Below are 13056 nucleotides of genomic sequence, written 5' to 3' on the forward strand. Positions count from 1 at the left end.
TCCCCCCCTCTTTTCCAATCACATTCCAAAGAGAGCTAACTTTAACCAAATTGCCTTTCTTTGAATATTTAGGAACTTCTGAGGTAATACAATTCAGTAACTGTATCTTTTTTAGTCCCCTTCCCTCCCAAATTCTACACAAATATCAGTAATGAAAATATCATAGTTGAAACTTATGAAATATCAACAATCTCACAGCAGCATTCACATTGGGAGACCAAAAAGTAAGGAAACGCTGAAACACAAAAGAAATCGATAAGAAACAATAACAGGACTAATGAATGAGAGACTTTTATTTTTATCTCCTTCAATCAGTAAAAAACAAACAAAAAGCCATTTAAATGTGTACATGTACATACATGCTCATTGTGCTTCCTCTCATAATATTCTGGAGTACTATGGTTGGTGTGTGCAATATAAAAGGATTTTTAAAAAGATTTTATTAATTTATTCATGAGAGACACAGGGAAAGAGACAGAAACATAGGCAGAGAGATAAGCAGGCTCTCCACGGGGAGCCCAATGTGGGACTCTATCCCAGGACCCCGGATCACACCCTGAGCCAAAGGCAGATGCTCAATCACTGAACCACCGAGGTGTCCCAATGAAAAGGATTTAAATGAAAATAATGCAATCTACTTTGTTTCAAGATTTTGGATATTTGCTATCAACAAAAGCAGAAGTTTAAGTTATGATCCTTTTCTTTCTTTGAAGATCTCTCTCACACTTCAAGGTCAATTTTAAATCACACCTCTTCTAATGAAGTCTTTTTCAATATTCCTAGTCAAAATTAATCAAAATTTTCCACAATCTCCTACAGGATTCTCTGCTCTATTATATAGGAATTTTGCCTTCACTATAGATAATTTGGCTAGATTACTTTTGTATTGTCCCTTAAGCAACCTAGACCTTGACACTTTTCTTGTGCTCAATAAATGCCAGTGGAACTTGACTCAGTATTTTACTTCTCTGCTGTATATTTCAGCTTTGAGCATGCACAGTTTATGAAGCATTCTGGCCCACCACAGCATGATGGTGTATGTGTGTTCACATCTATGTCTTTGAAATGTAAAAATTTAGAAGCATGAGGGGCAGGATAGGTAGGTCAAAATCTCAAAATGGGACATAGCTCTAAATGTGTTTGTTTATAAAATGGGTATTAGAAATACACATTGTTTTTAAGCTTGACAGTAATTCTCTCTGTTTTCTGACACAGACATGAAAGTAATAAGCAATAAAAAGAGAAAGCTGGGTTATATTTTAGCAGGTCTATCTGCACATGAATCTCTAGAAATGACTGTCTGCTTTAGACATTTTTTTTTTGAGTCAGCTGATCACGTCTTAGCTATAACTCTCACTTCAAATGATAGTCAAGCAATTTAATATGACAAATCTAAGAACTCAAAGAGGAAATTGCAATATAATGTGAGCTGCAAGCAGAATGTGGAATTTAGAAATGGACCATGTGAGCCTTTTTAGAAAAGTGGTTGTGGGGATAATGAGAACACCTCTGTAGGTTTGTCTACACTAGTCATCTCAACCTAAATGCTCTGCAGAAAGTCCTTTAATCTACTTTATTGCCTGCTTTTACATACAAATAGCAAAGGAAAAGGGATTATTTAGAAAATAAAGTACTTGCTGTGAAATGCAGTTGAGACTAGATTACAAAGCACTATACCCAGTTTTATTGCAAGGCAGTCAATGTTCATTCCCACTGAATGTGGATTGCACTGAATTCCTTATCTTATTGCATACAGGAACACTCTTGAAAAATCACAGTTTATTTTCAATGTTTGAGTAATCTTTTAAGTACTGGTAATAGAGACAATGCCCATGCAGAGCAAGAGAGATTTTCCCAAGGGTCAGGACAAATTAGTGAGTCTCACAAGCTGATTTCTGAACCACTTGGGAAACAGAACTCAACTCTCTTTCAGAGAGACAGGCTGTGCCCAACTGAACACTGACACTATGAAGTTCTGGAAGGTAAAATCTTCCAGACTATGCTGTGAAGCTATGTATGGAATTTATTGTAATAAAACCCTCTTTCTTTGTTCACGGTTTCAACTTTGGCATGGAAGAAGGGGCAAGGTCTTTCTGACTTGGAAGGTGTTGTTTATGAACTAAGTTGAATAGAAACCTTACAGCAAAAGTACTCTAACCAAGTACTTGAATGTCCCTTCTGTCTGGAAAGGGAAGCTGAGTGCATTAAGTAATGCCACGAGTCCTTAAGAAACTTTAATACAAAGAAAGTTGGCAAAAGTCAACACTTCTTAAATTTTTCTGGGTTTGGGTCAATCCTTTCAAAGTTGAGGGGCAGAAAACAATGAAAAGAGAAGGCTCAGTGGAGGGAATCAACACAAAGAAGAGAGGTCAGTCGTGGTATTTGAGGAAAAAACCTTATGCTGTAAATCCCCATGGAGAGTTCACCTTGAATCTCTCCTACTTGTTCTCCTCCCTCAAAGTCAGCCTGAAGACTGAAAAAATGTAGCCAGAGAAATGTTTGAAAATACCTCATCTCTCTCTTCTCTCTCTTGCTCTTTCCTTCAAGAAGGAGTTTTTGCTCCTAGGTAATAACTGGCTATTGTTACAGAGAAACTGCCAAAGGTATAAAGGAAAACAGTACACTGCAACCAGTTGCTGGTATATTTGATTAAAAGTTTTCTTATCAGCTTTTCCTGGCAATCTTTAAAAACATAATAGGTTTCTGTTCTACTGCTTGTTTTAAGTAACAAAGCAGGCCCCTAATATCTTGAAACACAATGTTACAAAAGCAAAGTAAATTAAAGGTTAATTAAAAAAATAAAAATTAAAAAAATAAAGGTTAATTAAAGGTCATTAGTGAAGTATTTTTTTTTCTTTCTTTCAGAATGCACTTCCTTTGGCAAAATATCCATATAGCAAAACATCATTTGCCCCTCCAGATTCAGTTAAATATCTCCTTTTCTATGAAACTTTCCCTGATATCTTCCCCTTCTATCCTGAAAGTAGACTTTCTTTCCTCCAGGATGCCCTAGAGCTTGGACATCCTTTACAGCATTTATGGCATGAAAGTTGTAGCATAACATTACAACTATCTTCACCACTTCTAGGCAGTCCTCCAAAAACACAGTACTTGAACATGTAGTTTGTTCATCTTTAAATACCTAAAACCTGGGTGCTGCCTGGTTATATAGTATTTTAATACACTGGCTTAATATAGTATTTTAATACACTGGCTTAATACCTTACCTGGACCACGTATTTTTCAGAATCCTAATACATACACAAATTCAAAGGAGAACTGCTATGGTAGACTTGGGTAGAAGCTCTGCAAATACTCACCCCAGATAATTGCTAAGCTAGTTCTATGTACCTAGAATTCATAGTTTGAAAAACACTGGGTGGTGTGATGAATGATGACGTATTTGATGAATGAATGAATGAACGGCCACACAAATGAAATTCTAAAATAATTTCTACTCTACTAATACTACCATCCTTTAACTTGTGTAAGATGTCCTTTGCCTTCTGCCAATTTGCAAACTAAATATCTCAGCTCATATCCCATTTCTGTGGATCTTTAATGATTCAATCTTTCCTCCCCTACACTATGATATATGTTATATATTATTTTGGTTTTTACACACTATTAGCTTAAAATTTTTAACATTAAATGTGAATAAAGGCAAAATCATATTTATACGATATATGGAGTCACTGTTTCTGCATGGCTCAACAAACATTTATTCACCAAACATTTACTTTTTTATCTTTTTGTGAATTTCACCTTTTTTTAAAAAAAAAAGATTTTATTTATTCATGATAGACACAGAGAGAGAGACAGAACAACATAGGCAGAGGGAGAAGCAGGGAGTCAGATCTGGGACTCTATCCCAGAGCCGAAAGCAGACACTCACCACTGAGCCACCTAGGCATCCCAAATTTCACTCTTTCCCTCTGAAGTCCCAAGACCTCTACACTCCCTTTCTCCTTAGTTAAGAATGACATACACACCACATTTTTTGCCTATCTTTGGAATTTCATGTCTTTGTAGATTCCTTATATGTATGAAATTTGATTTTTTTCTTTTACTATGCTTCATGTAAATTTAATTCTGAGTTCAGCTAGAAGAATCTTGGACAGAAGAAAATTTTGTCCTTCCCAACATTATAAACAATCATAAGACAATAAAGATCTGTGTCTAAGAAAAGTAATATTACTTTTAAAGTCTCCATTTCCATTTTGATTCTAATCATTTCCTTCTTGATGGTTAATTATAATCTCTAATTTTGGCTTTTTCTTTCCCTTGATTTTCTTTATGATTTTATCAAGTATGTTGGTATCCTTTTTTTTTTTTTTAAATATTTATTTATTTATTCATTCAGAGAGAGCGAAGAGAGAGGCAGAGACACAGGCGGAGGGAGAAGCAGGCTCCATCCAGAGAGCCCAACATGGGACTCGATCCGGGGTCTCCAGGATCACACCCCGGGCTGCAGGCAGCGCTAAACCGCTGCGCCACCGGGGCTGCCCGTATGTTGGTATCCTTAAACAATTGCTCCACCTTACCTGCTCTTGAACTTTATGAATATGAAATTATACTATTATTTTGTGACTCGTTTTGTTTGCGAAAAATTATGTTCCTGTGATCCATCATGCTGCAGCTGTAATTCATCATTTTCACTAATGCATGGGGTTACCTTGTATGAACATACCAGATTATATCTATTTATATTATGCTGAATTTAGTTTCCTAAATTTCTGCTAATCTGGTAGGCTTGCAAGAGTGTGTCATTTTAGTTTTAATTTGTATGTTTCTTCGCACTAATGTCACTGATAATCTTTCTACATATTTAATGGATATGTGATACTCCTTTTCTTAGAAGTACCTAAGCAAGTCTTTTGGTAATTTTTATACTAGGCTACTAAAAAAGGTTTTTTACTTTTTGATTTGTGGGGGTTTTTAAAATACTTTTGGATATTATTTCTTTGCCAATGACATGTATTAAAAATATCTTCTCCCAGTTGGAAGCTTGAAATTTTACTCATCTCACTATTTCTGTTGAACAGAAGTTCTTACCGTTAATGAAGTTAAATATTTTCTTTTATGATTTGTGCTTTTCCTGTCATATTTGAGAACTATTTCTTTCACTCCCAAGTCATAGATAGTATGCCTATCTTCTTTAAAAAGTGTATGTGTCCCATGTAGGTCTTCTAGTCACCTGAAATTGGTCTTTGTGTATGTGGTCAGGTAGGGTTCAAACTTTCTTTAAATTTTTCTTAACCATTTGTATAAATCCATTGTGCAGTATATCTTTTTAAAATTTATTTCCGGGGCACCTGGGTGGCTCAGTAAGTTAAGTGTCTTTGGCTCAGGTCAGGATCCTGGGGCCCTGGGATTGAGCCCCTCTTCAGGCTTCTTGCTTCATGGGGAGTCTGCTTCTCCCTCTCCCCCTGCTCCTCTCCTACTTCTGATCTCTCTCTCTCCCTCTAATAAATAAAATCTTTTAAAAAATAAAATTTATTTTTATTATTGTCATGACTTTTATTTTTTCTTTATGTTCACAAGACAGTATATGTTTTTATTATTTTTGTTGTTTAGTGTAATTGCAGTTGATTTTAATGTGGAAATACTGACCTTTACCACTTGCTTTACCTATCATTTGTTCTTGTATCTCAGATACTCTACCTCAGATTGTTTTTATTTTGTTTCAGTTATATCTTTTAGAATTTTCTTTAGTGAGTACATCTGCTGGAGTCAAACTTTAGTTTCTGAATGCCTGAGAACATATTTATTTTGGTCTTTTTACAAAATATTTATGCTGTAAACAAATTTGACAGTTAATTTCTCTCAGCATATCAAAGATCGATCATTCTTGCATCTTGACTTTTTGTTACTATTGAGTCAATTTCTGGTTTGCTATTTGAAGGTTATTGATGTTATAAGTTTGACTATTTTTATGATGTCTTCAACTTAGGTGTTCTGCTGCACTATAATAATTCTAGATGAGGCTTTATTTTTATTTGTACTCCTTGAAGTTCATTTGGCTTCCCAAATCTATAGCTTAGAATTTATTTTATTTTATTAACTTTTTTTAAAAGATTTTATTTTAAGTAATCTCTATGTAGTACCAACATGGGGCTAGAACTCATGACCCTGAGATCAAGAGTTGCATGTTCCACTGACTGAGCCAGCCAGACACTGCTATAGCCTGGAATTTTTAATAAGCTTTGGAAAATTCTTAGCCTTCTGTTAAAATATTGCCTCTGCCTCATTCTCCCTTGCTTTTTCTTATGGAACTCTGATTAAACACATATAAACGTTTTATATTAATCTCTTTTTATCCACTTTCCTTTTCTCTACCCACCTCCCTTCTTTCTCTATCTCTCTCTCTCTCTTTGGTTCTCTTTATCCACTTCTGCTACCTTTGGGTAATTTCTTCAGATATACCTTGCAATTTACTAATTCTCCTTTCAGTTGTGTCTCATTTATTAAAGCCACTTGGCACCAAACTTGAAATTGGCAATTACTTTTGCTTTATAGTTCTTTGGGGAAACAAGCTTATTTCTTGTTACAAGCACTCTAAGTACATATCCTTTCGATTTCAGGTCTATTATAGGAGGTATTTTCATGTTAGACTCTCCTCTTAGTTGACTCTAGGCTTTGTCCTGTGACTATCCTGTGAAGCTGCAAAACCCAAAGTTCCAGTACACATAGCTCATCAAGGCGAAAACTGCTTTTAGGGGTCAGTTTTCTTCTCTGGGTTACAAACCCACTTATTTTTTGAATTCTGAGTATTTCTTACTTTGATACCAGTTTGTTGATACATATGTTGAAAGAGTTTTTAAAAATGTGTTAAGAAATGTGTAGGCTTTCAGTGAGGGGGTCAAATAGGATATTTAAATCCTAGTACAGCCAGAAACAGAAGTTGAGCACTAAACTTTTCATGAGTACAATAATCTCTTTAGTGTCTCAGGATATCCTATGATGCCTGTCTAAAAGATCTTTATGTAACTAGTACTCTATAAGTACTTGTCGATTTATTGATTTATTGATTGATTGATTGATTGATTGATTTATTTATTGTTGATTTTAATAATAGAATTGCATGCATGGAAACACATGATTTAAATGAACAAACCTGATATGCGGTTTTGGATTCCCTTTAACTTCACAGTTGAGCTTCACCTTTTTCTCCTCAGAATTCAAAGGGAACATTACATGACTTGGTTCTTGAATAAAAACAGGGCCATGCAGTGTGTAGTCATCTGAAATGAGAGGAAAAAATGTCAAAAATAAATAACATCTTCCAAATAGGAAGAATAACAGAAAATAACCACAAAATGAAAATAAGAGAGATAAAATTAAAAAAATAGTAATATACAACAGGTTTAGTTTCAGCCTTTACATGAATTTCCCACTGACAACTAACCCTTTGTTGATTATAACGAAGTGGAGACACAGACTCATTTTAATATTGATAACTTATTTTTACTAACAACCTCCAGAATGCTTGTCATTCCCTTTCCTCTCATTGTTCCATCTGCCTTTTGCTCACCCTTACTTTGTTTACATTTTGTGCCTTCCTCTCCTCTTTTGTGCTGCTGTCGTCATGGGAGACTGTCTATTGTCACAAAGCAAAATTTCTCTGTTCTGTAATGCGGTAATATTATTGGAAGCAAGCAATCATGATTTCATAAATACATTAATAATGAGAAACAGCTCTGTACTGCTGAAATATGTATAAAAGTTTCTTAAATTGTCTATGTAAGTAAAGAACAACCTAGAGTCATGGTTCTCAAATTATCTTGTAAATGACTAGCTTGTTTTTTTTTCCAACCTATTATGGATGGGGATGTTTGTGTAAATATCATGCAGGTGGAACCATTTGAGAGCACACAAATTCAGTAACATCCAAACTAGTCTATAGCTATTTCAATGATACTTGAGTATATAAATGATATATGAGATTCTAAATGCTCTCTCTCAACAACAGTAACTAGATGTATGAAACTTTATCACAGAGCAGTGATAAGTATCAAGACTAGAATAATTCACAAGCTAAACTTTAGGTAGCAGTAGAGAGTACATACGCTTCTGGAGTACACACATAATAAATAATTGTCAAAATGCATCTCACCACCTATACTCATGAAAGGGATTTTTGTTCTTCAAAATTTAGTTTGAATTCTTCTACTTTTTTTTTAATCCTAGAAAGCTTTCCTAGAACTTTATCTTCTTCATTTAAGCACCTTATTCTTCAATTTTATCTCCCTGTGGCCACTTATCTTTTTCTATCAAGTGTATTTGTACCTTGCTTTTTCCTGCTTTGGACTGTAAGCTCCTTGAGAACATAATGTATTGTATGCATTTTGGCATGTTCTGATGTTCCAATACCAAGTACAGGAGCTTATACATGGAAGATCATTAGTAAGGGTTTGTTCTACCTGTGTGTAATTTTTTTGTACTTTTTAATGTATTCAATCAGCTGAGTTAGGCATTACCTGATGAATTTCCAGATAAAAGGGCCAGTGGCTATGATGTTAAGTAATACTGAATATCACTCTGTAGCCGACAATCCACATTCCACTTATGTGTGATTATTTTGCAGAGTGTGAATTGCAACTGCTATGCTGGAAAACCTTTATAACCAGGCTTTGTTGATAGGTGATAAGATGAAAGTAAATTCATTCAGATGTTTCAGGACTGAGGGAAAGGAATAAAGCTGGCTTGGGAATCTTGGTAGGAAAGGACAGGAAGTAAGGTAATTTCTTGTAAGGCTTATAACCCAGGCTTTTAAAAGTCCATATTTTAAGGTAGGAATAGAAGAAAAATGTAAGCAGACAAATGACAAAACAGAATTCTGTTTTATTATAGAGGAGTAAGGACAGCCAATGACCTCCTGGTAAGAACAAGCAGTATGTGAATTCAGAAAAACCATAAACTGAGATCAATGCCTTAGGTCAACTAGTAAATTCATGACCTATCTCTCCATCACCTAGTCTCTCTAGCCCTCAATTTTCTCATCTCTAAATTAATAGGACTGGACTAGGTTAGTGGTTCTATGCCAGTTAAGAATGGCAAATAATCCCTGAATATTTTCCCATGAACTTACATGCACATGTGAAATTTGCATTCAAAAATAACATGAATTATATTGCCACCACCATCCTCTTTCCTTACTTCATGTATAAAATCTCACATTAACGAGACTTAAACAAAGAAAACAGGATCTGCCAAGGAACTCAAAAGCATATAATAAAAGTACGTAAACACATAGTTTTTTTTTTTTTTAACACTCATGGTTTAAAGCCATATACTTCAAAATCCAGATATTTACATTTCAGATTTTCAACAATTATATAGATAGTTTCAAAACAAACTTAAACACTGGTCAGGGATTAGCTCAATTCAAATGTGCAAAATTATGTGAATTTTTGGCATATCTATTTAAGTAACAAATGTTACTCCTAAAGATCACTAACACAGCAGCACACTTGGTGGATTTTTCACTAAGAGAGAAATATTTCTATTGTTGTCCCAATTCCAAAATTATGTGTGTATATATATAATATCAATCATCTCAATTCATTGGTGTTCCCTGATTTGAATTTCATACAGAAATACACAGTCTATTACTAGTAATTCCAAATAAGAATAAAGCATAATAATGATTATCCAGGATGCAGCTGAGAGGCTGTGGATTAACATCTGTACTATTTCTCAACGTATCCATGCCATATTTAAATAACAAAAATGGTATTTTTTCTGTGTATTTTGTAACAAGAATTGATAATAACGATGCTTTGCATTCACTATAAATAACACATTTCATCCAAATGAAAGTTTTTATTTTCTCTTGGTTAACCAAGCTTGCTGCCTGTAAATTAACATTAGCATAAAGGGAATGGTATTTCAGTTTTCATCTAAGGAAATCCATAGCCTTTCAAGCATGAGCTGTTTGGTTTCAAAAAGACAGAGGGAAAGATTTTAGAAAGTTTAGCAATGCAGGTGTAGAAAACAGATAACCAAACTTAAAACTTTAGCCTAGAGTTACTATACTAACATTTTTGAGAAAAAAAAAAAAAAGAGTTAAAAGGTTGCTTTGTTTCTCTCAAACCTTGAGGTAGCTAGGTGAAACAGAGTCCTCAGAATGATAATCTTAGATGAAACATGGTGAGAGGCATCAGTAAGTTTGTTCTATCTTTGTGTAGTAGTGACAAAGTGACTTTCAAATGCCTTGAAGGTTTGAAGGTACATATAAAACACTTTGCATCTGTCATTTTTAAAGCCTAGAAGATAAAGTTCACCCTTTCCTTTGTCACATTAAGTTGTTCTATGTAACCAGAGGGGTAGCCATGATTTTCAGCCTAGAGAAGTAAAGGAGCATCTCAGAAAATGACAGAGGACAAGATTTTAGTAAGCCATTATGTTTCAAGTTAGACTGTAGACCTCCTGCACTGTAATCAGGTCATGCAAGTATAGAGCAAGTACAGAGCTTGTGTTTTTAAATCCGAGTCCGGACTGACTGCAACAGAAAAATCCAGGGTCCATGAATTTGCCTTTAACATAGCTTAATCTAGGTGATTCTTTTGCACGCTAAAATTGTAAAACTACCAACACAGATCCTTTGTTCCTAGCTCTCCATTTCCTAAGAGCAGAATATCAACCCACATTGGCTTTAGACACACTCCTAAACTTTCTCTGCTGGTAAAGTCAAACCAACAGACCTTTGCTTGATAACATTTAGAGAAGGACTTTTAGCACATGTCCGGACTAACAGTTGAGAGGCAAGCAGATAGGAACAGAAAATGATAAAACTAACGCACACAAAGAAAATGGATGGATTTGTCAAGGTAGGGGACTCAAGTTGAAACTAAAACATTTTCTTAGAATGCTCATAGTTGAATGCCAGCAACTAATTGTAAGAACTCCCTCAAGGGTTCTGTGTGACAAAGCAAAGGCATCCCCAGAGTAATGCAATAATTATTGGCCTAATACAATAACTTATCCTCACTTGATACACAATACATTCCCACTGTAACCACCACCTTTCTTTACAAGAATGAACCTCATTTAACTGACAGGATGTTCATATTGATGTTTTAACTTGTGGATTCCCAAAAGGGTGAAAGATCACCCCAGTGACTGACCTCCCTGTAATCTCTCAGGGGAGCAACAGGCAATTATTTTTCATTCTCCTGGAAATTCTTGAAAATCATGATTAAGAGAAAGTGAGAGAAACCAGGTTGCCAACAGCCCAGATACAGTCTTTTCAAATTCCAGGTCATTGATCTCAGTCTTAGCCTGGGGAATTTAGTGCAGATGCCAAAACTGGTACATCATGATTTCCTGGTTTCTCCTCTGCTTGGAGACTATCTGCCAATTGCTCACAAGGCTAAATATACAATACTACCTGCATTCCCTAAAGCTCCATATCACAAAAATTCTCATGAACTAGTATTTGAGTAAACCACATATTTGCAAAGAGAAGAAAGAAGACCTAAACTAAGGAAAGCCCCCTTTCATGTTTCACCAAAGACTGGGAGACCTCTGGGTTTTCAGAAAAGAGTAGAAATTTCATGACCAGAAATTTATTTAGGTTAAAAGTCAGACTATCCTTAACCTTTTTCTCCCTTTGTTCATCAAATACTAAAAGTTATTGGAAAACACTGTTCTCAACAAATGATTCTCAAACTCCCTTCCCCATTTGATTCTTTTCTTTTTAAAATCTATTTTTTGGGGAAGACAAAAATCAATGTTTGTCAGCCAATTTTTTTCTTGTTTCCTCTTGTAAATGTTCCAGAAACAAAATGTAGTGTCAGGGCTACTCTTAAAATGTTTGGAGTACTGAAAAAGATGCATAGAATCATGCAACTTTAAATTTTAAGAGATTATTTAATCCTGAATGTATTTTCCCAGGTCACAGGCCCAAAATGTACCCCTGCAATGGAAACAAAAAATAAAATAATTTACCTAAAAATAAAATAATCCTCTAAGAAATACAGTAATAAAACACCTTTCCACAGTTAGGGATCCTTTATTTTATCTGCAGCTTTAGTATATCAATGATCTCACTTTCTTTTTTCTTAAATTAATTTGGCTCATTTTGACACGTCCCCAAACTTCTCTCCTAGGCAAGAAAAATGCTGCTCAGTTAGGCTACCAGAAGCTAGATTGGGAAAAGAAACTGGAATGGATGGCAGTGGCCTGAGTTTTTCTGAGACTGAGAAGAGAAACCTATGACTGAATCTCAGGTGATGCTTAACTCAAGGAAACAGTGCAGAAGCCCATGTGTCAAGTACAGTGGAGCAAGCATAGAGCAAAATCTCTATTCCACGTGGAAGGTTAGCAAAAGACAACACGCATAAAGAAGCAAGCTAGTGGGTAGGTGAGGCCTGGAAAAGTCCACTAATGCTAACTGCAGATCTTTTTCTAATACAGCATGTGGAAATAATCCTAAAAGGTAGCCAGCCAGTATAGGAAGGAAAGGCATTAAAGGGCTGAGCAGTATCAGACAGCAGGTATGATCTTGAGATGAATATTTCATAGAAAGAAACTTAGCAAAAAAAAGTAATCAAGCTATGCCTAAACTTATTCCTCAAAGTGTGGTCTAGAAACCTCTTGCATCAATGTTACCTTACCCGGTGGTACTTAATGAAAGGCAGATTTTTTGAGCCCCTGCCAGACTTACTGGATTTTTATTACCAGTGCTCAGCACTGCTGTTCATTATTGTGCATTCTATAGTTTGAAACCTTAAGTTATGAATTGAGCACAGATGACTTTCAGCCCTAAACCAATTAAGGATACCAATGAAGAAAAACAACCCTGCAGAGTTTCATTCTATGTGCTAGCTCACTCTGTAGCTACCATGTGGGATGGGGTAAAAGGCCATATTTCTCCAGCAAAGCCCCTAGGTCAATGCACTTCTCTTCTGCTGGAAATATTTTTCATCTCTTACAAACTCAGTGACTCAACTCTGCTGGGAAAGGAGAAAAATGCAATACTATGATTTCATCTTGGAAAAATAAAAATACCAGATCCAATTCTACTTGTAATTGCTGTGGAGTTCCCGGGTG

At 35.3% G+C, this 13056-nt stretch overlaps 1 protein-coding gene across 13 annotated transcripts in view; it reads right to left on the reverse strand.

Annotated features, from left to right (window-relative positions):
• The window catches only part of CNTN4 (contactin 4), a 922691-nt gene that overhangs the window by 308948 nt on the left and 600687 nt on the right, over positions 1-13056 (reverse strand). For all 13 annotated transcript variants that reach the window (XM_049098179.1, XM_025451427.3, XM_025451465.3 and 10 more), the window contains one exon: positions 7118-7244. In XM_049098179.1, the coding sequence (XP_048954136.1) occupies positions 7118-7244 (127 nt within the window). The remainder of the gene's footprint in view (positions 1-7117; positions 7245-13056) is intronic.

The sequence above is a fragment of the Canis lupus genome, chromosome 20 (assembly GCF_003254725.2).
Source record: "Canis lupus dingo isolate Sandy chromosome 20, ASM325472v2, whole genome shotgun sequence".
NCBI classification, from domain to species: domain Eukaryota; kingdom Metazoa; phylum Chordata; class Mammalia; order Carnivora; family Canidae; genus Canis; species Canis lupus.